The 27,526-nt window shown below is 42.8% G+C and overlaps 1 protein-coding gene across 1 annotated transcript in view; it reads left to right on the top strand.

Annotated features, from left to right (window-relative positions):
• Positions 1–24,910, top strand: part of Ryr2 (ryanodine receptor 2) — a 585,643-nt gene extending 560,733 nt beyond the window's left edge. Inside the window, exons 98-106 of the mRNA XM_076832381.1 lie at positions 1,727–1,860; positions 4,907–4,967; positions 8,492–8,638; positions 10,693–10,827; positions 17,961–18,117; positions 19,699–19,763; positions 21,829–21,929; positions 22,789–22,840; positions 23,498–24,910. Coding sequence (XP_076688496.1) covers positions 1,727–1,860; positions 4,907–4,967; positions 8,492–8,638; positions 10,693–10,827; positions 17,961–18,117; positions 19,699–19,763; positions 21,829–21,929; positions 22,789–22,840; positions 23,498–23,593 — 948 coding nt within the window. The 3' untranslated portion in view covers positions 23,594–24,910. The remainder of the gene's footprint in view (positions 1–1,726; positions 1,861–4,906; positions 4,968–8,491; positions 8,639–10,692; positions 10,828–17,960; positions 18,118–19,698; positions 19,764–21,828; positions 21,930–22,788; positions 22,841–23,497) is intronic.
• The last annotated feature ends 2,616 nt before the right edge of the window (positions 24,911–27,526 follow it).

Here is a 27,526-nt window from a genome sequence, read left to right on the forward strand (position 1 = left end):
GGCATTTGAATGGAATATGAACTTTTAGAATAGCACATGAGAAATATGGACTCTGCAGCTCCAATTAAATAGACTTTGCTTTATCCACTCATCCCCAGACTCAGCTGAATCAACATGTAAAGTCCATAGTAGTACCAAGATTTGGTAAGAATTTTCTCTGAAATTGTCTTGAAGAGCTAAATTGACTAGGAAGTTTTTTTCCCCCCACTCTTGTGAACTTTTTTAAAAAACTATTCTAATTTACATGATGACAGAATGCAGTTCTCATATAGAGTACAATTTTTCAAGACACTGATTGTACACAAAGTATTTTCACACAATTTGTGTCTTATACATGTACTTAGGGTAATGATGTCTAACTCATTCCACCATCATTCCTAGCCCCTTGCCTCCTCCCTTTCCCTCCCTCCCCTTTGCCCTATCTGGAGTTCCTCCATCCATCTGAAGGGCCAGTTCTTAGCACTGTGAGGATAATGCAGACTAAGTTGTTTTAAATTATCCAGATGGCACACATTCTTAGACTTCTTAGCTCCCATTGTTCTTTTATGTATTCATTCAGTTCATTGTACCCATTCAGAAAAGCCCATATTTAAATATCTGCAACCCTTTTTTTCCATTTCTATTTCTCTCTCCATCTGATCTAATTTGTCAGTGCTCCCCTTGTTCCCAGTCCCTTCTCTCTTCTCGCTTCTCCTGCTTCTCCTGTGCACCTCCTCCCCTGCTTCTTGGTTCCTCTTCACCTCTTTGCTCCCACGATGTCTCCTCTTGCCTTTCTTTCATGATGTTCCCCATTCCCTCCCTCTTCACTGTTGTGTGGGACTCTTGTGCATGGCACACGAACTTCAGGCTGGGGTGCTCTATTACAGAGCTGGGAGTCCTGAGCTGCAGGGTGAGCTGTGAGTCATGTCCAAGTGCACATTTAAAAACAAGGAATGGGAAAGCCAGGTAGTGATGGTGCAGGAGAGATGGCCAGGAAGCTGAGGGAATGTTGGGTAAATGCACACAGCATTTGTCCTAGGTGAGCATTTCCACAGGAGAGGAGAGCAGAGGGACAGTGACAAGCTTGCAGGTCTGTCAGGTACTGAAGGATGACTGCATCAGGACACTGAGTGGGGCCAGGAGGGAAGGGGACTTTGGTTAGAGTGGAGTGGCTGAAATGGAGACTGTGATGTCCATTCTTGTGGCATCAGGGGTCCATGCAGAGGACCTTTGGCTGGGAGTAAGGCTCTGTCTGGATGCTGCTGGTCCCATCCTTTGCTAAGATTAGCAGCCTCAGGCACATTATGTTAAGTTTGGTAAGAAAGTTTCTTTATCTGCAAAAAGGATGCTGAAAGTAAGCATTTTTCATATTATAAAGTATAAAACTTATTGTGACAGTCACATGGAATGAGGCAAATTCCTGCCACAAAGTATGAATTTGGAGAAGATTGCTTCCCTTATATTACGTTCTGCTGACCCTTTTTCTCTAGTCCACCATCTTCCTTTGGTGAGCCTCCTTCTCTGGAACGAGACCTCTTGTTCCTCAGTTATTACTTACAATGCTCTAGGTTTACTTAGACCTTTAGCGAAGTGGTCAGAGAGAGGGCTGTAGACTAGGTATTTGTGTGGTCTTCAAAACATGGAAAATACAGAGGAAGTATAAAAATAATGAAATATTTGCACACACATACACAAATGGTGTTACTTAATTGTTTTAGTCAATAAAGTGCTTCTTCTCTGACTCTAGGTTATGGATAAATATGGCGAGTTCTATGGTCGAGACAGGATCAGCGAGTTACTAGGCATGGACAAGGCTGCACTGGACTTCAGTGACGCCAGAGAGAAGAAGAAGCCAAAGAAAGACAGCTCCCTGTCAGCCGTGTAAGTGCAGCCTCTTCTCTGCCTGCAGGTGGGAGGTTGTCAGGAGGAGCATGGTGCCCTGGCTTCCACTGAGCCCTTCCCTCAGCCTCAGAAGAGCAGGCCAAGGAGGAGAATAGGGTGCACATGGGGTCTACTTTCAAGCTTCTGCTATGTGGAGCTCTGGAATGATTGGATATTTTTCTATTAAATTTTTAAAAAATATTTTTTAGCTGTAGATAGACACACACCTTTATTTATTTTTTTATGTGATGCTGAGGATTGAACCCAGGGCCTCACATATGCTAGGGGAGCACTTTACCACTGAGCCACAACCCCAGCCCCTCTATTAAATTTTGAAGATGCCTTTTTTCTTATTTGGAAAAACAGAATATTCAAGTTCTTAATTTAAAATTTTTTTCTAACCTTAATTCCCTTTAAGTCAAACATATGCAAAAGCATAATATTTAGCTGTTTTCTGATGTTTGTTTGAAAATTAGTTGATTATCCTGATTTAAAAACAGAGACTACGTAGAAACAGAGACTATTTTAAATTTTTATTTAAAAATTTCAAAGTTCATATCTTTTTATTGTAATTATTGTATCTTTTAAAATAGTAAAGCATTAGTATGCCAAAAACACAACATTATCATACTATTATTTGGAAATCTTACTTCAAAATGAAGGATTGTGTAGTATTCTCATGGAATAATATTATAACTAGAAGTTATAAGCCAGTTAAATTGAATTCCCCCGACTGAATCAATCAAACTCTTTCTCTTTCTCACACACAAATATATGTGGTCTAAGTGTACATATATCTATTTATTTAGCATATTTATCAACTGAATTTCTGGAATGAAAGCAAAGCATACATGCTTTTAAAATGTCACCTCTTATTATCTCCATTTAGCATTATTTTTGGGGAAAAGCCATTTCAGTTGTTTGTGTGTGTATGTGTGTGTGTGCGTGTGTGTGTGTGTGTGTGTGTATGTGTATATACATAAGCTTTGGTTGAACCCAGGGTTCTGCCACCAAGCCACACCCTAGCCCAGCCTTTTTTTTGTGTGTATTTATGGTCTGAGTCAATTAGGGAAGTGATGATTGCTTTGAAAACAAATATTTATGGTTCTGTAGGGAAATATTATTTTGTCTCAGATAAATATTTCAGCTAGAATTAAAAAGATTTTGCCTGACCTAGTTCATTGGTTGTGCGCTTTTTATGTCAAAAAAAAAAAAAAGTGAACTCAGTTGAAAAGTGATTAGATAAGCAGCCATGTATCAGAAACTGTGAATTTAGATCTAGAATATTAGATGGATTTTTTAGGAGGGCAAATGTGGCATCTGAAGACATGTCACTGTAAATAAAATGAAAGACAGTCCCTTGGGAACTGAGGCCTTTGTGTTGGACTGTCATCTACAGCAAGGCCCCAGCTTCTAGCTATAGTTTACTGTGAGCCAAGGCCTGTGCCCAGGGAAGGCCTTGTCTGCTTGGCCTGGGTCAGCTTTGGTGCTTCCCTAAGGTGGGGTCAGCATGGCTGCTAGAGTTAGTACAAAGGGGATCCTGTGCCACAGTGGGGAGAGGTGCTTATTGATGGTGGCAATAACTCACCATCGGTGCGACGTGGGGGAAAATACCAACCAGAAAAGAATTTTTAAATGAAATCAGAAATAGTATGCAAAATGCAGTCATCTGATAGAAACCTATAGTTTGCTTTAGATGGCTTTCATGGAAAATAACTGTACTCCTCCAGTTTGCCCTATTGTTTTTGTTCCAGCTCTTCCTTTTTTTTTTTTTAATTTGAGGGTATTTATTATTATATGGAAACCTTTTGTGAATATTTATGGAACATTTTTTTAAAAATATTTTTTAGTTGCAGTTGGACATAGTACCTTCTAAATACTTTTTAAAAAGGCTCCTGTAATAATAAAATTAACTGTGATTCAAAGATAACTTTATTTCCTTAAAAAATATGCTGGGCTAAGGTAAACAAAACCTTCACTCTTAAAAGAAAAAATCTTGTATATCTTTGATGAGCAACTGCTTGTCATCACATAGTAAGATTGCCTAAGTAGAGAAAATGCTTACAGAAGTTAAGATTTCAATGTTAAGTCTAGAGAGGCTCTTCATAAAGTAGCACTGCCCCATTACACTATGTTGGACCCTTTCACATCCTAACATGTCTCTGGGACTGGGGGACTGAAAGGCTGACAAAGTTATCAAAAATTATAGCACATGGATCAGTGGTAATTCTAAAAAAAATGAGGGAAAAAAACAAGCATATCTCATTATGAATTTTGATCTGTAAAGGTTATGGATATTCATGCTCAGACTTATTCATTTGAAATGTATTCACTGAGAGACAGTTAACGTGTGAGAAAATGTGCTGGGTGCCGGTAGTTCACAGACCAGTGAGAGGCATCCACACGGGCAGACTACCGCAGCCCTCTCCTTCAGCACTTGGAAGACACTGGCAACCAGGGAGGGGCCTTGCTCCTGCCTGAGTGGAAACAGAAACAGAGAAGGCGAGGTTAGCAAAAACAAAAGGAAATAACAGCAAAAATCCAGTTTCATTTACAAAATGAATATAGCTGTGAAATAAGTGTGTACGAGTATGTAAGTTTTCATTATTTGAACCAAAAAAATAAAATCACTGTTGGAATGCAATTATGAATGAATAATGGAGGTTAGTGAGGAAACTTTTGAAATACATACATTGGTTAATTGAGTACAGTTTTCAGGAATAAATGTCATATATATAATAAGGTTAGCTTATATTTAATGTAGGAAAGGAAAAGTGAAGAAGAAAAGCTATTTGTGAGTATCAGAAGGTGAGATGGTGCTGTTTTGCTTTCCTTTCCAAGATCCCGCTAAAGACGCATCCCAGGACAAGGGGGTGTCTTAGGAGCAGGTCTCTGCTCTTCTCCCTGCACCTGTGTGGGCAGAGCCAGCTCCCAGGGGGGCTGCTAGGCTTCCTGAGGGGGATACTGCAGGCCCCTCTGCCTCTGTGCTTCCTTAGGGCCTTTGATTAATGTTTACCTACACGTTCTTCTCTCTTTGTCTTTCCAGACTGAATTCCATTGATGTGAAGTATCAGATGTGGAAATTGGGAGTTGTTTTTACTGACAATGTAAGTGCGTGTTATCACCCAACAGCTGAGATGAGTCTGGGCTTTCTGCAGAGGGAAGGACAGTTGTTTAAGGCATTTATTCAAATATCAGTGTGTTTAATGCAGACCATATCTGAGAGATCTACAGCCCATCTCTCCTTCTGTTTCTTCCCAAAGCTGAAAGGTTAAAGGGTAAAGATATTTACATAAGGAAAAAGATACTGAGATGCAACTCACATACATTTTATTTCAGGTTTTAGTGGAGCAGATGTACACTTCACAGGTCATAGATGTTCATTTTTTAAATTTTTATGTTTTTTTTTTAAATTTAAGTGTACTAAATTTAAACTTTCCCCAAACTAAGTACATTAGGTTATTGTGTTTCTTTTCTTGACTGATCCTTCTTTTATGATAGAATCTTTGGAAACTAGAGATAGAACTAAGTGTATATTCAAATGTAACAACAACAAAAAAATCACCTATTACTAAGCCACCAGTTATCCCTAAGATTGTAGGGATTTTGACCATGGAAATGTACAGGTGAAGTGTCCCCGTGTTACTTGGGGGGTAACAGGCACCCTGTTTCCCACCCTTAGAATGCCCTGTAATCTCTCTAAGGATCTAATAATGTAGCTAATATATGTGCTATGTCTAACTGGTATGGCAATGCCCTGAGATGACGCTGTGTTGGAACCTCATCAACCTCGACCTTGATTGCAGGCACATAGCTCCTGGGAATAGAAGAACTTATTTACTGCATAACTACAATGTCTCACCAAGCTCCTGTGTTCCTGGAGCTGCCTGCCTAACAGTAACTTCAGACAGTGGACTTTCTTGAGAACTGCACAAAGCTCCTAACATTACATATTGTAACTGTGAAATGTAACTGCAGCATAGGCTACCTTACTGATACTCTAAACCATGTGGTTATGGTACTAATGACCTAATGTAACCTATTGGTATAAATAAATGTGGCTGCCAATGTGGACAAGGAGCCATTCTGCAACCTTCCCTGCCTCGGCACCTTGTCTGTCTCCTCTTTATTATTTCCTTACACAAGATTTCACCCTTTAATTTTAGCACTGACTTTCAGGGTACATGTTGTTTCCTTCCTCCTATCTCAAGGCTGTGACACACTCCAAATTTTCCTCCCTCCCCCCTATCCCGGCCTGACCCAGCCATGGCCCAGGACTGTGTGTATCTCCTGAGAGCTCACAACCATGTCCTCAAAATATCTTTCAGAACCTCAACTATTGTGTGCTGTCTTGCAAGGAATTTCTTCTCTCATAATGGAAAACTTAGGATGAAAAGGATCAGTGTCAGCTCCAGTTCCAACTCCAGCTGGTCTTCTCCATTGCAGTAGCCAGTCCATCCTGGCTTCTGCCCCCTAGGGTAAATCCAGGCCACAGTCCTGGCATAGCCCACTTTTGCCCAGGGGAGCCTGTCCACAAGATCCACCTTGCTATGGAGCTTTCTTGTCCTCTAGAGAATTTGGGCCTGGGTAGACAGTGGATTAAGTCAAAGGACCTTAAGCACTCTGCCACCTGCAGCTTTGTGGCTTCTGTTTGGCCAATCACTTCTCCACTGTGCTTAGCCCTCAGTCATACAGTGTCTCTCTGAAACACAGCCCAGGGTGCCAGATGAAACGTAGGGTTGCCAGTGACATGTAATATAAGCAAAAAGAAATTATATTTAGCACAAGTATGTCCCAAATACAACCTGGGATACACTTATACTAGAATTATTTTTTCTTTCTTGTTGAAATTGAACTGGCATCCCGGGTGCAGAATTCACACACAGTCTTGAATCGGCTTGTCACTTACTTATATCTCTTTGATTATCTTATTCCCAAACCTGTCCTTTATCCTCAACCCTTCCTAGATGCCTCCATCTGAATGTCCCATGCAAATACATCATCTTCTCTCTCCTCCACTTCTCCCACTCCCACAGTTTTCTCTGTCTGTTGGCATTTTTGTTCTTGTTACTCAAACTATAAATTTTTAGCTTGGACTCTGCCTTTTCCTTCCCCCCATTATCTGCCTCTGTCCATTTGCTTCATCTCACCTTGTTCCCGTACCTGTCCTCTGTAATTCTCCCTCCCAGCCTTGCCAAATTGGCTGCTCCTCATGACTCCCATAACCTCTGCTGGGACTTGTCCCATCATCTCCTGATTGAATGGCTCTACTTCTTACAACACTTTTAGACAAACTTACCTTAAATGAACTCACTCACTTTTTTTGTAGATTGGGCCTAAAGATGCCTGCTTGTCAGGGATCTTGCTAGAATAAAATGAGAGGCTGTGCATGCAGATGTGGAACAATGATCAGCACTCAGCACATGCTCAGTAAATGTTCCTGAAATGCCACTTTCCACAAACATCATCCTGCTCATGATGCTCTGGTGGCTCCCAAAGCCTGTGAGACATGCCTGTGTGCCTTACCTTGACCTCTGGGCCTCCACTGCTTCTGCTTTTCCAACCAGCTCTTCCCACATAGGAACCCAGCGCTCAACCCACTTTCTTTACCAGGCTCACTCGTTGTGTAACCTTATCTCAGCGTCCTTTAAAATGCCACCTTTTGTTCTTCCTCTTGACCTCTAGCTCCAGTCTCATGTTGCTCATGACATCTCCTGCACCACCTAATTCCCTTCCTTCTTTCTTTTTCTATCAAAGATTGAGATATGTTACGGTCATAACAAAGGTTTATATCCCTTTCCAAAAGTTTTCCACTGGCAAAACCTGCCTAGTGCATAGTAAACACTAGTGAGAAAAGTTAAAGCGATCACAGGATTTTTATTCTGCTTCATGCACTGTCCCCTAAAACATGTACATGTTATAGTTTCATGAGTCAATTATCTACATTAATTATATTCCTGGAGAGTTCTACAAATATTACTGGTGATGTTATTGGGTTAACCAAAACCTTCAGTGACATCAGATAGTATTTTGTTTTTTTCCTAGACTTATTTGTGTTCATGCTTAACCAAGGTGCTTGGTTAATAAGACTCCTCATATAATCTCTCTTAACTAGAGGTTCTAAATAAACACTGATTTGTGTACAAATAAATAAAAAAGGAGGGGAGAAAAGGAGGGGGAAAAATTGGTTGGTTCTTTAGTTGACTGTAGAGCAGAGATTCTCAACCACAGATAGTTTTTGCCCCCAGGGGACATGGCAGCATCACAAGTAGGTGTAGTTGGCATCCAGTTGGAGGCTGCTAAGCATCCCATAGTGCACAGGGCAGCCCCCTCAGCAAAGGGGGTTTAAGATAGCACTTGTACTGAGGTTGGGAAACCCTGTTACCAAGTTATAAGTCAATGAATTGTTGTCCATGGGAGGATAAGTAAGAAAAGTCATTCAGTGACATTGAAACTTCCAGGACAAACTCAATAAAACACACAAAGAACTACTACAGTTGGTGGGGGTTATAAAACAATGGTCTAAGACTCCTAGGCAGGTGGAGTGATTTTATAAGGTGATGTCAGAATAGCGTTTGACTGTGGTGCATCTTCTGTCTTCTGATGTGCCTTTCCCCGTTTCTCTTACTAGTCCTTCCTCTACCTAGCCTGGTATATGACCATGTCTGTTCTTGGACACTATAACAACTTTTTTTTTGCTGCTCATCTTCTTGATATTGCTATGGGATTCAAGACCTTAAGAACCATCTTGTCATCAGTAACTCACAATGGCAAACAGGTAAAAGTTCATCTTTTTCTTCCCCTTGCAGAAAGTGAAAAAGCAACAAATAAAGTCAACAAAAATGCAATGAACCCTTGAGTGACAATTTAGAGCTGCCCAGAACTGCATGCCAGCCTTGGCTTGATCAATTAGCTGTGTGACCTTGGGTGAACTAATGAACATTTCTAAATCTCAACTCCCTTATTTCCTGGAATGAAAATAATAAAAATACTTCCCTTATTGGATTTTTGTGAAAATTAAATAAAAACAAATAGGACCTAGAATAGCACATGTTCAGCACTGAGGAATTAGTTATTATTTGGCCCATTGGATCCCAGATGGCACCCAGACGGGGCACAGCACCCTGACGCACTGGTCGTATCAGTAATAGAACACGAGATGCTGCGGCTTAATGTACTGTGACGTGTTGAAACTGGGAATCTTATATACTTTTTTCTCCTTTTAAATTGAACAACAAAAAGGAATGTTTCATTCTCGACAAGGTCATACTGGCTTTTGGAGGAAGCTGGTCTAGGTCCAGATAATCAGCTCATGGCAATCAGTTGTTCATGTGAAGACTTTCTGTTATTCTGAATCATATTGCAGAAATGTGCATTTGTTGACTCATTTGCTGTTTCTCAAGTGTTCACTGGGCAGAAACACATTCTCAGGTATTGGACTAGGAGAGGCCTTTTCCAGAATCTTATAGCCCAGCACATTTTTAAACAATGTGTCCCTCCAAAACACCTTAACTGTGTCCACTGCAGCTTCCTTCATACATCCTTTGCTCTTTGGGCTCCAGCAGGTGGCTCTTATCCGTGTCACTCTGGGGTCTGAATATGACTGTGGCATGCATGGCAAGCACAGTGACAAGTCTGCTGTGCTCACTTACTAGACAGCACATGCTAAGCTCCCAGTGCAGGTTCAGACCTGGGGATGCTCAGCCTATGATCTGTTTCTACACAAAAGGTCTGCTGCCACTTTCAGACAATCTCTAAGGTTTTGGGGGGATTATTGCTCACCCTTTTGAGTGTCAAATATTCATTTGCAGAAATACAGAGAGCTTAATTGTCCTAAGAGTTAAACTGTACACAAATTTACTTCACTTATAGAAGTGAGTTAAGCCTTCTTTAGGAGTAACATGATTTCTGGAGATAATTGTAAACTGATTTTGTAGACAATAAATAAACAGTTACAGTCAAGAATGTAGGGTTGTGTTATAATCAGAGGACACATAAAGGTAGTGTGTCCTGGTATGTTTAGAATTTCTGTGATAACTATAAATATACTGCTACCAGGTTGGTAAGTCACATGATTTCAACACTGTATGCATATCCCATTAAAGTTATCTATGTATGTAAACCGTATAGTTTGGAATTAAAGATTACATAAAGCTGAAAGAAGGCCTTTTAAACTGTGGCAGTTAATTAAACATTGAGGAAAACTAGCCTTCAGAATAGCTGTGGCCATTAGCCATGGCATTTTTCACATTGATCATTGGTTGGTGTATACAAAGCAAGACTTCTTGGCTTTATTTTTGAAACATGTGCACCATGTATCCTTGCCAGTGGTGTTCCCAGGTTTCAGAAACAACACAACTTCCTGCTTAGTTCTAGAATGTGGTTGAAAGAGAAAATAACTTATTAACAAAAACAAGATGTACTTTATTAGGAATGTGGATTATTTATAGAAATTCCATCTCATAAAAAGAGGGAAAGTATTTCATGTAGTTTCTGCTCCTGATATTTAGAGGATAGAGAAATGAACATTTTGAGCTGCTTATTGACAGTGTCGGCTCTCTCTGGACATGAAGCTAAATTATATTCAGTTTCTACTCCAGCTGTTCTGGGCCTTTGTTAACCAGGTAGGCAGGCAGGTTTTGCATGCAGTAGTGTTACCACCTGATGAAGAGGGTATGTGAATGCATCTCCCCAGGGAGGCTAAGAAAGGTGAGAAGGAAGAGGTAATGGATACCATTAGCCTCTACTGGGCAAAGCCAGTAGGGTCCTCACACCCAGATGCACAACATGCCTGTGTTTCTGATACATGTTCAATGTCATGTTGCTTTCCAGCTGGTATTAACTGTGGGATTATTGGCTGTTGTCGTATACCTATATACGGTGGTGGCATTCAATTTTTTCCGAAAATTCTACAATAAGAGTGAAGATGGTGATACGCCAGATATGAAATGTGATGATATGCTAACGGTGAGTTCCTAAGCTTTGATCTAAATGAAAGAAAAAATTATCCAGCTGCTTCAATCTAATAATCACATATTCAAGCTTTGACAGTACAGAAGAAAAAATACTATACACAATAGAAAGTTGAAGGGCTCTTAGAGAATCAGTGGTTTTCACTTTCAGTGGAACATAAAGGACCGCATCTGCTGCCCTGCTGGAAGTTGATGGACTTGCTGAGTGACTTGGTTAGAGTTGGGAAGGCAGCGCTGACCAGCTTAGCCTATTGCTCATATGATCCAGGACCATAGCTAAAGTGGTTATTTCCTGGATAATAATTTGAAGCCATAAAAGAAATGGCAAATTACATGGGCAGACAATTTAGAGTGAAATAAATTCCATGGGCTTGTAAATATGAAAAGATGCTAAACCCCTGTCATAATGAAATAAATGCAAATTGAAACAATGAAAACCCACTTTTTATCCATTAAGCTTGAAAAGTTTTAAAGTTTGTCAGCCCTTACAGTTGGTGAATTGATGGGGAGCTGGCACTTTCATGAATCTTACTGAGAATTTGAATTGCTATAATAATTTTAGAAAAATTTTGCAATATCTGTCAAATTTTGAAGTGCATATATCCTTTGATCTGTGGATATCACTGCTGGTGATTTACCTAATGGCTTATTTGCAAATATGCTTTTATATGTTAGTAGACCATTAGCTATTCTCACAAATTGGAGATAATCTAGATTATCAATAGAGCCCTGATTAAATAAGTATAGTAAATTCATTAAGAGCATGTAACTACTTAAAAATGAGGGTACTCTTTGTATGCTGATACCGAGAGACACAGAGATTGCATTTAACTGGCAGGAACAAAGCAAGACTCTGGGCAGTACTGTGAGAGGATGCCTGGGATTTGGACCACAGATCAGGGGAGAAGGAAAGATGTATGCTTGTCATTTTGTATACTTTTTTTTTTCTGAGTTATTTTTTTAACAAAATATTTTATTTATTTTAGAAGTCTAAGACTCTTTTACCCCCACCACATTATAAAAGAGAGCTTCATTCAATTCTTCTCAGTATTATAACCATCTATAGGGTGGATTTCCTGGCCAGAGGGAGGAGCAGGGCATACAGGAAGCCTAGTGGGGTGACTAACTGGACCCTCTTAATTCTCCCAAATTTTACATCACTGTTACCATCCTGAAGATGTTCTGCACATGACATTGTGGTTTGCATGTGTCAGTCACCTACTTAGACAACATGTCACAGTCATGGTCATTTATCCAAACTCAGTTCCTGAAAAGAAAGAAATGGTGTCTCAGTTACAGGTTCATAACTTGAACTTGATTATTTTCAAGTACTTGCATGGGACTTACTCTAAGTAAGAAATGTACCAGGCATTGCCCTAAAACCAGGGCCTCCTAACAATTATGCTGTAGGTGTGCTGTTATTGTCCACCTTTACAGATGAGGAGACTGAGCTCCTGAGAGGTGGAGCAGGTTGCCATAGGCCATATGGTTAGGAAGAGTCATTCTTCAGCCATTGCTCTGTACCATGTGCTATTAATTGTTATTTTTGTGCCAGATATTTGTTGGGGATAAGGTCTGACTGAGCAAATACCATCCCTGCCCTCAGGAATTTGCATGATAACATCTTTGTAGAAATTCTGCTAAGCTCCTTTGTTTTCTAAGAAGATCTTCCAAGAAAAAACATGCCCCAGAAATTCCAAAGTTTTGGAAAACCTTGTAGAGTAACCTGATCTTCATACTGGTGGACAGTGAGGGTGATCTCAGATGGTGACATTGAGTGGCAATGTTAGGTAGGGGGATGATCTGCCACCCTGGTTCTCCTTTCCATGCCTGAGTAAGCCCTCGGCACCTCCCTGGTCTCTCCTGCTGTACAATTGTACTCCACCTCAATAAGCTGTCATCAAAGCATCCTTAGAGGACGACATTCTCACTATGGTTCTCAGGATGTGTTTCCTTCACTGCTGTTAATTTTGCTTAGGAAGACGATGGCCTTCACCTGCTTGCTTTTGCCCACTTTCACAGGACACAAACACAGAAGCTGGAGCATTTGCCACTCTTTACCATGAGGAGACATGCCTCTTGATGACTTGAACAATAAACTTAGCTGAAGCCTTGTTTCTCTTCTGTTCAAGGGATTTCTGGGAGTCTTTGTGACTGAGACTGTCTGAGTCCGGCTCTGGTGCAGCATCTCACATCTCTGGGCATAGCAATTAGCTTACCTTGGACGGTGGAGAGGGCATCATAAGGCTATCTCAGATGTTTCCTTCCCACAGAGAAAATGCATTTTCCAGACACTAGCCCCACCCAGCTCTTAGCCTGTCCATGAGGACACATGGGTGCTGCCAATCAGGAAATCCAGGCAGGAGTCTGAGCCTTTGCTCAAGATCAAGGCCAGCTGCTTGTTCTTAAAAACTCTCAGTCTTAGGGCTTAAGCATCCCCTGTTAATTGGATTCTTACTAACCTGCATGCCACATCTTCTTTAAAAAGCTGACCAAGTGTCAAGTGTAACCGATCACAGTGCTCTTTCAAAGTAGAACCCAGTGTGCCTGTCCGCAGGAAAGAAGCAGAACAGGAAATTGTCACATCTTACTTTAATTCAGTTCTCACAAGAGAAGCCCTGCTTGGTGATGTGTTTTTAGCAGTTCCTTTTCCTAGGGTGAGATCTCTCTTCTACAACAATCTCTGTTCTCTCTTTAGTTATGGTCCCTCACTCAGGTCCCCACTGTGAGCTTCACTTGCATGTCCACCACCTCTGCAGGAGGGCAAGGCCTGCAGTCCAGGGAGCCTCTCGAGGTCGGTGCTCCCCGGCTGCCCTACCTCACAGCAGGTGGCGCTGTGGCTGCAGTTTTACCACTCCTGCTTCACTGGGGTTTTATTTTATTTTATTTTTTCCTGGATTATGGTGTTTTGAGTCTGAGAATCTAATTAAACCAGCAGTGTCCTGATAGAATTCTAACCTCCTCACCAAGAACATAGGAGGATCTAAAGCCCGGGGGGAAAAGATGGTTGCAGCTAAATATCTAGGGAGGCTAAGGGGACCTGTGTAAGGACATTCATCTCCACAGGACAGGAGTCACTGGGGCAGCTCTGCAAACCCACAGTGTTGGTGGCCCACCTAGATCCCCCCCGTACGCGTGGCTCAGGTAGGACTCCAAGGCCTGTCTGCTTTGGAAAAAGGCTTTTGGGGTGATGGAGATGGGGAGCACCCTCTTGGAGGTTAGGTGATCATTCTAGATGGTCCCAGTTAATTATTCTCACCCTTTTTGCCCACCCCTCCTCCCCTCCCTTTTTTATCCAACATAAAGTCTCAAAAAAAAAAAAAATCTTTACCAGTCCTTCTGAAGGCAATGTAGTGGTCAATCCCAGAAAAGATCCCTTGAGGAGGTGAATGAGGAAGAAAAGGTATAGCATGTACAATCCTGAGAATTAACAGCTGCTTGGTCCCCATGTTTGTGGGACCAGGCACTTTTTCTTCATCATTACTCACATTCTCTGAAAGAAGTGTATCATTTTTTTTCCCCCTCAAAGAATTACATCTTCCCATCTCCAGCTCTTATTACCAGGTTTGGCTAATTCTATGAAAAGAAAAGTAGACAAAGGATTCTAATTTTCAGGACCAGAAGATCACTGGGTGGCTGAAAACCTGACACTCCAAGTGGGTCTTTACCACATACCCCACAAGGCATCACCATAGCCGGGCTGAGTCTGGGGACAACCAGGTCGTGAGAACCAGTACCAAAACCCCATTGGTGAACTGTGCCCTTATTATTTTCAAATGTAGTATTTTGTTGAGCCTAAATAATCAAATCCACAAGATTCTTATCTTTTCAGCATGGACATGAATTTGCCATTGAACCATGCTGGAATTCCTGGCTCAGCATGCTTGGAATTACCATACAAGGGATGTGGGGAACGAGATGTAGGAATATTGCTAGGAGAGGCTGGTTGGATGGCTAGCAAGAGAGAGAGAAGGAAAAGAGATATTGCCTTGGTAATTTAGTCTCATGTATAAGTCAGAATGCCAAATCCTACTTATTAAGAGCTTACATAGCTGTCTGCAGGTGTAGCTCACTGGTGGAATGCTTGCCTACCATGTACAAGACCCTATATTCAGTTCTCAGCAGGGGAAAGATTTTATGTAACAAGTTGCTTTCTAAAAAAAAGCTCTTTATGGAAAGCCAATTATAGTCCAAAAGTCTTGGTCAACAGGAATCAATCAGGAACTACCTGGATGGTACTCGCTAGCACTGTCACATGCAGCTCCAAGCAAGCAGAGCTGGAGAGTAGGACATTCCAAGATGTGGACGGGAACTCTATGTCCTCCCTGCTGCTCCCTGTGGCCACTGGTATGGGCATCCCGGGACCAGAGGTTGACAGAGATATGCCAGCCTTCCAGAGTAAGGGCAAGTGGATTGTCCAAAGAAAAGAGGGAGATTCTGAACACAAAGCTGTGCTGGTGAAGCCAGCAAGAACAGCTGAACCAGCCTGTGTCCTTTCAGGAACTGGGCACAGGGCGGCCACAGTCAGAGCCGTCCCTTTCCTCTGGCCACAGCTGAGCATATATGGAGATACAGATTTGGAGAAAATGTCTACATTTCTTCTTAGTAAAAATAAGAAATATGTGTGCTAAAATGAACCGAAACAGTGTTCACGAATATTCAGTGAAAACAAAATGTCCTCACCCCACAGATGCCCTGGCAACAGTTTCAAGCATCAAGTTCTGAGAAATCACTGCAGTGTCCTGGGGAATTTTTTTTAAGTGACTTCTTTAAAATTTCACTTCCAGAGATGAGTTCAGTACATGGAACCAGGAATCCAGAATGTTTGCACCTCCAAGAGATTTTTTTGTGCAGTTAGGGCCAGGCCCCTCAGCCTCATTCAGATCTGAGGGCTGTCCTGGGCTCTCGGTGCTGATGGGTAGGCATTGCAGCTGTGTGCCAGCTCACAGAACTCTTCTGAATGACTCATCTTCGTTGAGTCCTGCTCCTTCCGCTTCAGGCCTCTGACCTAAGAAACCTGTCATCTCCTGCATCTATCAGATCCATGAGCTCTTGGTCTCAGTCCAGCTAGGAGCCCTTTGTCCTCTTGCAGCCTGTTCTTTGCTTGCACTTTCTGCTATTTCAGGTCGCCTGAGAATTTGAGGCCAATGGGTTGAGGCCACAGGTCTCCGCAAGAACAGCTTGTCTCATCCTCATTCATCCACAGGCGAGTTTAGAGTTCCTGTCATGTGCCAGGTGTTATTTTGGGCACTGGCACTGGAACAGGAGCCAGAGGGGCAGAGCTGGTTCCAGTGGAGAGAGACAGGCCATCATACAAGCTGGGGCCCAGGTGTGGAGTTCAGGAAGACAGCAAGGCTGAAGGAGAAAGGGTTGGAAATGACTGGCTCAGCGGAGATCAGTAAGCCAGGAAACAGAAAGGTACCCCAAGGGGGGGTTGGAAAAGAAAAAGGATCGGAGAGCACAGTCCTGGGCATTGGCTCTCAAGAGACAGGGAGATGGGAAGGACTGGCATGGGAGGCTGAGAAGGAAGTCAGAAGGCTAGGAGTGCCATGTGTCACCAAGTGAGATGGCATTTCAGGGCCTTTGCCTCTGTGCTGTGGAGACAGCCAGCAAATGGGCTTTGAATTGTTGGGTGACACAGCAGTCGGGTCAGAGTGTCAGGAACAATCTTGAGAGGGGCTTATGGAAAAAGAATTATTAATTTATTCCCAAGAGGATGAGTCGGGACCGGATAAGAATAGGAAAGGATATCACGTGAGGTGAATGTAGAGCAGAGATCTAGGATCAGGAAGAGCTTTTTTGGAGGAGGTGTGGGGGAGGCAGCCATGAAAGAACAGCTTAGGGGCTAGGGATGTGGCTCAAGCAGTAACATGCTCACCTGACATGCGCGGGGCACTGGGTTCGATCCTCAGCACCACATAAAAATAAAATAAAGATGTTGTGTCCACCAAAAACTAAAAAATAAATATTAAAAAATTCTCTCTCCCTCTTTCTCTCTCTCTGTCTCTTTCTCTTTCTCTCAAAAAAAAAAAAAAACAGTTTAGGGGGTGAGTGGGGCTGAAGTTCTGAGCCCGAGATGGGGACTTAGGACCTGCCTTGAACGAGGATGGAACGTCAGGTACTCTAAGCCAGTGACTCTCAACCTGGCACAACTTTGCCCATAGGGGTGGCATCAGGAGACAGTGTTTTGTTGTCACCAGGGACTGGGATGCTTTGGTATCTTATAGATTGAGGTCACAGGACCCTTCTCAGATAGCCTACAATGCTTAGGACAGTCCCCTGCAGCAAGGAATTACCCAACCCAAATGCCAGTGGCACTGGGGTGACAACCCTGCCCGGAAGCCACTGTAGGAACCCTCTATTCCCTGTGCTGGGCGCCAGCAGCCAGCTGTAATTTCTGCTTTCATGTTTCAGGGTTGAACCAATAAACCGCTATTTCCTCTGTCTGTCCCCTCTGTCTTTCTTCTTTATCTCGGATATTAAATTAGGAAAGACTCCCAGTCCTCCATTCCACACACTCTAGGTGAAGGTGGGGTCGGGGATGTGAAGTCTGCTCTTCTCCAGCTTGGTTTCTGAGGTTCCAGGTGGTTCAGTGAGGGTCTTGTGCTTGTCAAGTGACTGGACAATTCAGTCATAGATTTTTTTCGTGCGCTTCAATGGGATCATGAGACCTTATTATCCTAAATGCATTGGTGCCCAGACGCTAATGCAAAGTGAGACAGCAGGTGCTAGGCAGAGCCCACAGCAGAGAGTTTTAATTAAAAGACAGAGGCGTGTAGGAGCCAAGAGTTTGCATCACAGTTACCAGGATTAAAATGCAGAGATGATTCTGAGAGCCTTCTCATTTCCAGAGTGAGCATCGGGAGCACTGGTACCAGGGGTTGAACTCGGGGGTCTTCAATCACTGAGCCACATCCCTAGCCCTTTTTATTTTTTATTTTGAGATAGGGTCTCATTAAGTTACTTAGAGCCTTGCTAAATTTCTGAGGCTGGCTTTGAACTCACAATCCTCCTGCCTTAGTCTCTGAGCTGCTGGGATTACAGGTGTACGCCACCTCATCTGGCAGGGATCTTGAGTGTAAAACTGGGAGACATCGCCCAAGAAGTGACACCTTCTACCCTTTGCAGTGCTACATGTTCCACATGTATGTGGGGGTCCGTGCTGGAGGGGGCATTGGAGATGAGATTGAAGACCCAGCGGGAGATGAGTATGAGATCTACCGTATCATCTTCGACATCACCTTCTTCTTTTTTGTGATCGTCATCCTCCTGGCTATCATACAAGGTGAGCCTCCTCCTCCCGGGGTTAGGACATCTGGAACGTGAGCCACTGTGGTTGGAGCTGATGCTCAGGATGGGGCAAAGATGCAGCGTGTTTTCTGGAAAGGCCAAACAGAGCTTTCCCTTTCCCTGTTTCTTCCTGGTCAAACCAGTAGAGGGAAAAACAAGCAGCCTGGGACCTGATGGGGAGGGATGCAGTTTTCTGTGTCTCCCTTGAACAGCAGTGGACAGAGCACTTCATTTGGTTTGAATCCCAGTCCCACTTCTTAGGAGCTTGAGGAGTTGGGGGGATTGGGGTGAACCAAAGCCATGTGGGTCTGTTATATGGAAGTTACATAAATCTCTAAGCCCTATGCATGGTTATTGAGAGGTTTTAAAAAGTGATACTCATGGGCTGGGGATGTGGCTCAAGCGGTAGCACGCTCGCCTGGCATGCGTGTGGCCCAGGTTCGATCCTCAGCACCACATACAAAAAAACAAAGATGTTGTGTCTGCCGAAATCTAAAAAATAAATATATATATAAAAAAAGTGATACTCGTTCAAATGCCCAGTGTGGTGCCTGACATGTAATTAGGGCAAGCAGTCAGAGCTGTCGCTGCTGAGAACCTGCCTCATGCCAGGCATGTGTTCCCCTCTCACTGGCATCATGAGGAACGGGCTGTTACCTACACTTTGCCTGGGAAGAGGCAGCCTCAGTGAGTCTGCGCAGCCTGAGCAGAGTGTGGAGTCCCACCACACTGGGCAGGAGCCCACATCCAGACTGGGGCCATCTGGACTCACAGTCCTCACGTCTAGCCATGGGGCTGCCATGAGGCTGCCATGAGCCCCTGGTTCTTCTTTTTATTCTAGGCTAACTTGGAGTGTGGTCTTTTACTCTCAGAAAAAAAAAAAAAAATCATTCATTTTTTTTCTCTGCTTAACACACACATTTATCCTGACTTAAACAAGATGTCTAATGTGACAAGTACCCTTTAAGTTCCACAGGCAAAAAGTGGCACCTTTTTTTTTTGCTCAAATATGCGGAGAAATGTAAAGGTTCATAGTCCATGTGTTAGGTCTTTATTGAGTACAGCAGAAGTGTGTTTGGTGATACAATGAAGTCATAAAACACTTGGAAGAAAGTGCAGGGGCTGAAACAGAATGTCCGCTGCAGCTTCTGGAAGCTGCACCTATAGGAACTCATGGGAAGGCAACTGAGGACTTCCCACAGTTAGGTGCTGGTTTATTCCCAACTTGATACTCCAAAGCTGTTCTGGGGAATTTTCTGTGTTTTACAGCCATGAACCCCAGTTGTTCTTGGCATACCCTCTGAGTATGCCAAGTTGATCAGCAGTTTCTTGCACTCTGTCAGTTCATTTTTAAATGCTAGTTTAGTGAGTGTTCACTTCAGTAACTTCTTCCCCCACAAAAAAGAGTGACTCCCTGGTAGGAGAATTGGATGTGAGCTGGTAAGTCTATGAAGTTTTGAGCATCCTATGATAGAGTTGTATATTTTTACCTTTCTTCAGATGCAATGGGCAAAGGACTATGAATTTGTTATTCTCTGGTTGATAAAGATTAAGTTGTGTCTTTGTTTAACCCTAGGTTTAATTATTGATGCTTTTGGGGAACTGAGAGACCAACAGGAGCAAGTCAAGGAAGACATGGAGGTGAGCCTCTTCCTGTGGCGTGCTTTGTGGTTATCATGATGCTCATATTCCTCATTGCCTCTGTTGAGAGAAGCATGGGTGTGGGGAAGGGGCTCAGGGACCCATACCACCTGTGGTTTCACCGGCCTTTTCAATCTTCAGTTGTGGTTTTCAATTCAGCCAATACGTGTGCTGAAATAGTAGCTAAATTGAAACTGGACTACAGTAGTGGGTGCCATTCACCCTCAAGAAGTGGGAGACTCTTCATCCTAACCACAGATCCACCAACAGATAGGCACACAGGTAGTTGATTACAGGGCAGTGGGAGGAGCTCCTGTGAGGGGTCAACCCTGAGTGCTGGGGTCTCCAGGGCTGGTGCTGGTCACTCCTGGATGATCAGGGAACTTCCTGGAAGGGATGCCCAAGCTGAGGCCCGAAGCTGGTGGAGGTATGGGTTTGAGAGTGAGAGAGCAGGCCAGTGGTGCCTTCCTCATCACTGTCCCCTCCTGTTCCATGCCCATCTCCAGGGTACCACTCACATGGAATTGTGTGAGAGCTTCACCATCTGAGGCCCTACTGCCAAGGCTCTGCTTTTAGGGAATTTGGATATGCAAAAATTTTCTTGAGAGCATAAATGGTTAAGGATGAAGCATTAAATGCTAGTGATGGAGCTTGAGAGCTAAACCAGTTAATGAAGAGCCTGTAATAACTCACTTGAGAAATCTAGTTGAACATATGGACTGTGGGAAAGAAGGCAAGGATTTAGGAGGGCAGCAAGGTGATGAGATCTGCATCTTACATGCTAAGTGTGGATTCAAATGAGGGTTAGAGTTAGTGAACTAGAAACTGGCCAGACCAGGAGCAGAGAAAGAGACCACCAGCATTTCCAGGTAAAGGTTATGAAGAGCCTCTGAGGTTGCTGAAGAAGTGCCCCTGAGGAGGCAGCAATGAGATGGACACAGGTGTACTTGGGAGCTAGACTGAAGAGAACATGTCAGGCCCAGTGCAGAACAAGGAGAATGGAGAAAGCCAGCAGATCCCTGGGCTGCAGGCAGGAACCCCTAGATGGGTGCTGTGGCTCAGTTAGCTCTCCTGGGCCAACGGAGGAAGAGTAGGCTCCTGGAACAAATGACCAGTAGGATTTGAACCTGTTTGGTTTAAAGGACATCCAGTAGAGCCATACAAAGACCTGGTTGTTCTCCCAAATCCCACATGTGGTCAGCAGTTCTTGACCAATAAGGCAGGATGAAATTTCAAAGTTACCATCATCACCTTGATCTCAGGACCTAGGACCTGCCTTATGGGCATGCTTCAGATGGAATTAAACAGCTTCCAGTTGGTGGGGAATGAGGTGTCATCACTGAATCCACTTGACCTGATACACAGTCGCTCTAATTCTAAAACTCAGATCATGAAATGGAGGGGCTACTGTTCTTTGGGTGTGTGGGGGCCAGTCCTGCAGGTGGTCAAGCAAGCAGCTACCGTTCTATGGTCTGCATGATGAAAGGCAGAGTCCAGTAGAAAGGGAGGCGAAAAGACCGTGCACCCAGTTCCTGGAATTGACAGGCCATCACACATCCATTGGCTAAGTTCTACCTCCCACAGTGCCTGGCTCAGGGCAGATCCACAGAGTCACTGGAATGCCTCATAGCTTGTTGTTAGATTTGACCCTCCCCAAAGGGAAGTAATGTACCTCTTTACCCCTTCGGTTGCCAGACTTGATGCATGCAGGTACTAAGTTTGCAGTGTCAGGTGAGGACACTTAATCCTGCCTATGTAGCTGTAGTTAATGTCATGATCAAGAGTGGTTGCTAAGTCTGGACATTTGAATGTAGGCTGCCAAAAAAACATAGCCTTTTGGCTGTCTTCATCCTGCACTCTGCATTTATTACTTGCTGCCGGTACTAGTATCATTTAAACTACACTAAAATATGGTTGTGGCAATAGTTAAATTCACCTTCAGGGGTTTGGCATAACCTCCACACAGGGATCTTTGGTGTATATTAAGAAAACCAAATTGCTTCTGCTGTGTGATGAGTTTTGCTTTGTGAATCCCTGACGTTGATTGTCTCCCTTTGTCCTTTAGACCAAGTGCTTCATCTGTGGAATAGGCAATGACTACTTCGACACAGTGCCACATGGCTTTGAAACCCACACTTTGCAGGAGCACAATTTGGCAAACTACCTGTGAGTACCCAGCAGACTCTCTCCCCATCCCAAGCAGCTTGAGGCATGGCGGCGGGTGAGGGGGAGCTGTTCTCTCTACATAGTTGCTCAGATACTTTAAAAGAAGGACCATCAGCCATTGGCTGTCTTTCCCTCTGGAATAGGTTGAATTATGAATTGAAGCTGTAGCTCTTCACATGAAGGATTCTTTCTAGAATGTGGAGGGGGAGAGTGGAGAATAGGGTGCAGAGCCTCTGGCGGGGAGTCTTGGCTCTTCCCCATCTCAACAGGAATCCTCTAGCTGCTTCTTAGCGGGGTATGAAGCCTGCTTTTATTAAATTTGCAGAATTATAGGTCTCTTTAGGCACTACTGGAAACCTAGTTAAAAGTTGCTTTTGATTTTTTAATACATAGAAATATGGCCATTACTTGGAAGTAGCCAAAATTATAGTTGGGTAAAATGTTATTCATAGTTTCTGGCCCAATTTTAGTATCTAACAGAGGAGATGTAGAGGAGCATTGTAAGGGGAAAAAATGGGTGAACTAGACTGGATGGAACCCATCAGTAAGTGGGGCCATCTTCCTAAGCAGGTCTTCAATTACAATTCATCAGTGTTGCTTCAACTCCGACAGAGGTGTGTACCCCAATCTGCAGTCAGGTGTGTGTACCCCAATCTGCAGTTAGGGGAAACCATGCATCAGACCAGAAAGTCAAGTCAAAACATGCCCTTCCCTCTTTCCAGTGTACTGTAATTAATTTTCCACAAACTGTGTTGGTGGTTTTCCTCTGTGTCTACCACAATGGAATTCAACAGAAGATGTATAAAATATTCCATATTTTTATATAACCCCTTTCTGATGAATCTCTCTGTATCTGTAGGTTTTTTCTGATGTATCTCATAAACAAAGATGAAACGGAACACACGGGACAGGTGGGTAATGGTGACTTCACCTCTTCAGAAAGAAACAATGGGAAGGGAAGCCCCACGCACTGGGGCAAAGCGTGAGCCCTGCAGAGTCAGGGAGGAATGAGACTGAGATATTGGTTGAGGTGTCCTGATGTGAATGCCTGTTACCCTGAGGAGTCTGGAAAGATTGCTTTCTTTGAAAAAGTAAAATTCTAATTTCACCTCATAAACTTTTCAGTGTTGGGTTTGCATTTAGAAGCTGTAAGAAAATTGAGTGTTTTTAATTATAATGCTTTTGTTTGCTTAATCAGATGGCCAGTAATTTCAAAGGAATTTCAGCTCACTCTGTTACTGTTAGTTAAAAATGACTGCACACTACGTGTCTAAGTTTTTTGAAAATCCCCTTTTAAAACTGCTCACCACAAATTGTTAAAAGTTTGACAAGGGATATAATTAATAATAATATTGTAGAGAACCCTCAAAAGTACTTATCACAAGTATATTTTTATTATTATTATATTTTTATTCCCAGAAGTAAATAAGGCCTGGTATAGTTAGTTTGAAACTAAATAAATTTGGATTTCTCCCTGTTTTCCATCAGCATAGTTGAGCTTCTGTCTATATCTTGTGTTCACATACAGATCTGGAGGACCATGTTAACACATTGCCTTTGCCTTTCAGGAATCTTACGTCTGGAAGATGTATCAAGAGAGGTGCTGGGAATTTTTCCCAGCAGGGGATTGCTTCCGGAAACAGTATGAAGACCAACTAAATTAAAATCACGACCACTACTGAAACCAGAAGACACACCCCCTCCCTCTCTGTGCCTCCCTGTCCACCTGCCCACCCTCTCTGACCCCCTCTCTGTCTCTGTCCTCTTGGAAAGAGTGTGCAGATTTTGTGAATGGCCAGTGTTCTGTGCTTTCTGGGAACATCAGAGCTCTGTCTCTAAGGATCTGTTTTCCCCCCACCTCGTGTATTTTGTTTGAGAAATAAAGACTGAAGAAGAATCTAAATTCATACCCAGATAAAACGGGAACTCTGGGAAGAAGACCGTTGTGGACACTCTCTACCATACCATGTGGGCAGTTTCTTCTGAGGGTCCTGGACACCTCCTGAGCCATGGGACCTTCACAGTGGAGCGTGGCAGCCACACTCACCGGCCTCTTTATTTCACCATCTGGAAGGGAACTGTCTGAGGGTCACAGCACTGTAGCACTTAGCCGATTGCCGTGGACACCAGTTGTGAAGGGAAACCGTGCCTTATTCTATGTGGGTTGAGCTATGCAGAAGATGTGCATGAAAAGCATCTTTCTTTTCTTTATGTCCACCTTTTTCCTTAGTTAGATTGATTTCATGAGTTTTTTTTTTTCCCTTCATTTTTTTTCTTTGGTGGGGGAGGGTAAGAAAAGCTTTCTCACCTGTTTCAAAAGATGGGTGGTGTGACTCAGGATGGACGAGGCTCTTCTCATCAGCTACTCCTCATTTGCCCTCCCCGTCTGCTCCTGCTCTAATTTTGGTAATGCTCTCTGATGCAACATTGCAACGTTATGAAATCTTTGTATGAAAACAGAAACACTGCAAAAAACACACTTTCAAAAGAAATCATTAATTGCATGTTTATTATGCAAGTTTAAACGAACCAAGAAAACCTTCAGAAGCAAGTTGATCAACATGAGAGAACTTCCATGATAATTATATCCATAGTAATAAAGTGTCGTGGGCTTACTTGTACATTCGGAGCCAGTGTCATCCACCAACAATGTGATACATTATGAACTTGAGGTAGTTTTGGGTTTTCCTCTTTCTTTCGGCCACCCGTGATCAGTCGTTGATTAAGGACTTCTTGTCAGGCCATTTTTTGATATCAAAGCTGAAGCAATATCCATTCAGGGATTTCATCAGTTGCATCACAGACCATGGGTGATATATAAATTGCTCCATTTTTTTTCCATTTTGAGTCCTTTTAAATGTAATGCTAATCTTTACAATTAAAAAGACAGATTCAGAATGGAAGTGAGGTCATTTTGCAAACATTGGAGCTCTTTTATTACAAGTCTGCTTGTTAATTTTAGAATTGTAAAACTGCTATGATTAAACTATTTAACTAACTTTCCATCCTCTTTTTTTCTCCATTTCACTTATCCCTGTGGCTCACAAAACCTTGTCTTTTGAGTTGAAGTGGGTGTAGGACAGTCCCAAGCACTGTGCTGAGACCTTTCACACTGTCAGACTCGCATGCAATTGAGCAGGTTTGCAGGATTTGTGATCATGGAGCCTCTGAGTAAACCGATGTCAGGAAAAAAATCGCTGTCTTTCCAGTTGTTTACTTTTTATACATTGCTCATTTTACAAAATCTTGCTCAGGGAAATTTTTTTTCTGTAAATAATAAGGATCCATTATCTTTTATTATGAAAAAGAATCAGTGTGTTAGTAAGGGGGGCATTAAACACTCATATGCTCACTGAACATGTGTGCCAAGAACCGTGGTGGACACTGGTGGCACATCACCTGTAGTTTTACACCTCAACAGCACAGAGTCCCACCTACTCTAGCACCTGGATTCCACCTTGTCTTTTGGTGTCACTTGGGGAAAGAAAGAAATTCGACTGTGCCCCAGGAGTAACTTCCAAGCTGCTTAGGGAAGGGATCTGCCCCCGCAGAGTCTGAAGTCCATCAAGTCAGTTGCATAAAATATCAAAGGGCACCCTTTGCCACAAACATGCAGGGGAGGAAGTCCTCCTCCAGGGCAGGCAGTCAGTGATGGAGTTAGGTCTTCTCTTTATAACACCCAGAACAGTTGACACAAAACAACAGTACAGGTGAGAGGTGAGTGAGTAAATTCATTAGTTGCCCTACATTCTGCAAGTTATTTTTTTTTCTTTGTTGCGGAAATATTTTCTTTTGTGTAAACCCTACTGACTGTGGCTCCCAGCTTTGGATTCTGAAGTGAGAGGCAGGCTGAAATCTGGGGAATCTCGGCCAGTAGGCTTTGCACATACCTCCGTATTGAGGGAAGAGTGAGGGAGCAGAATGATCACTGGAGAAACCACGTCTCCAAGCCTTACCACCACGGGCCAACAGAGCAGGACCCTTGCTTCCCTCTGGAGATCTATGGAGGAAGAGGGAGCTTCCTTCCTCAGGGTCGTTAACACCCCACCCCTCTGAAGATGTCTCAACAAATCTCAAACACAATGTGGTTGTCTGCTTCTGATTCAGTTTAGGACTACCCAACCCAAACTCAAGAAATATAATCCTTTTAGCAATTTTATAACAATATTCACAAAGAACAGCATGGTGGACCCTGTATGTGCCTACCTCAGAATCCTGCACTTATTTCACGTGTTCCTCTCATGTATTTTCCCCCAGAAATAACTTTCAAATCTACTCCATCAAGCAAGTTGAGGTTTACAGTTGAAATCAAAATTTTCCAAATACCTTCAGGTTGAGAGGGTCTAAATACTTTTATTTATTTTTCACGTACAGCAGGTGGATTGTTCTCAGCCCTTCAAAAACTCATTGAAAAGTCATACTGTAATGAACAAACTTCAGACCCGATTGCCAGGTTTATATTCAGGAAAACAACATTTTTCTATTTTCTAGCTTTCCTTGGAAAATGTTCCATTTTTCTTTAAGCTCTCATTTTCTGGGTGAACATACCAGTATGGCTCCATCTCTGTTGGGGTCTCCACATCGTGATTACTGCTGAGTGCCTCATTGATTCTGGACATAGAACTTTAAAAATATTGATTATCTTTACTCAGAAATGAAATTCATAAAAATCTGACTCAGAGGAGGTTTGGACAGACATTCCATGAACTATTTCATAAATACCTACTGTGTTGTAGGAGGTTGACCTCCCGGTCACCTTCATTCCTGCCCAGCAGTCTGCACTTCCATGCTGGAAGCTAGGGAAGGAAGCATCCTGGCTTGACTCCTGGGTCTGCTGATAGCCGTGAACACTTGTGGCCCACATCCTTGACGGCACCAGCTTCAGTGTTGGATCTGACATCCTGCCACAGATGGACAGCTCATGTGATGAGAACAGGTGGCTGATAAGTGCTTTAAGTTCTGTGTTCCCCACATCATAGGGAGTTTTGTACTATCACTGCTCAAAACAGAAATGAGAGGCCATGACAGGACTTCCTCCTCCGCCTGACCTCCTGGGACTGCAGGATCTCAAGGAGGTCATCCAGACAGGTTAAATGACTCAGCTCTGGTTTCTGCTGGTTAGTGGGGGAGCTAGAGTGTTTTGAAAGAAGTTTTCTTGTTCATCTTTTTCTCCCAACCAAAATGGTTGTGAAAAGGAAACAGATTTACCAAAAGTTTTGGTGAAACATCATTGGTGTTCACTGATATTCTGCTTCTGGGATAAAGGGATTCTAGGAGTAATTAATTAAATTAATAACTGGTTTCAAAATGCTCCATCAAGCATAGCTATTACTGAATTAAAAAAAAACCTAGTGTCAATTTTAGTTCAACATAATAAGAAAACTTCATGTTATATTTTGCTTTGGTATCAAACTTATTTCTCTATAGAGACCTTACTTTTTCCTGTCTAAAATTTACCTTATTGTTGCTAAAAGGATCTACTTCCAGTTGTAATATTCATCATGTTAAACTAATTTTGGTTCTTATTTTCTTCTTAAAGGTTTTGTACATCATCATAGTTGAAAAGATAGAAGAATCCTATATGATGGTGCGTCTCT

Source organism: Callospermophilus lateralis, chromosome 13 (genome assembly GCF_048772815.1).
Source record: "Callospermophilus lateralis isolate mCalLat2 chromosome 13, mCalLat2.hap1, whole genome shotgun sequence".
In the NCBI taxonomy this organism is placed as follows: Eukaryota; Metazoa; Chordata; class Mammalia; order Rodentia; family Sciuridae; genus Callospermophilus; species Callospermophilus lateralis.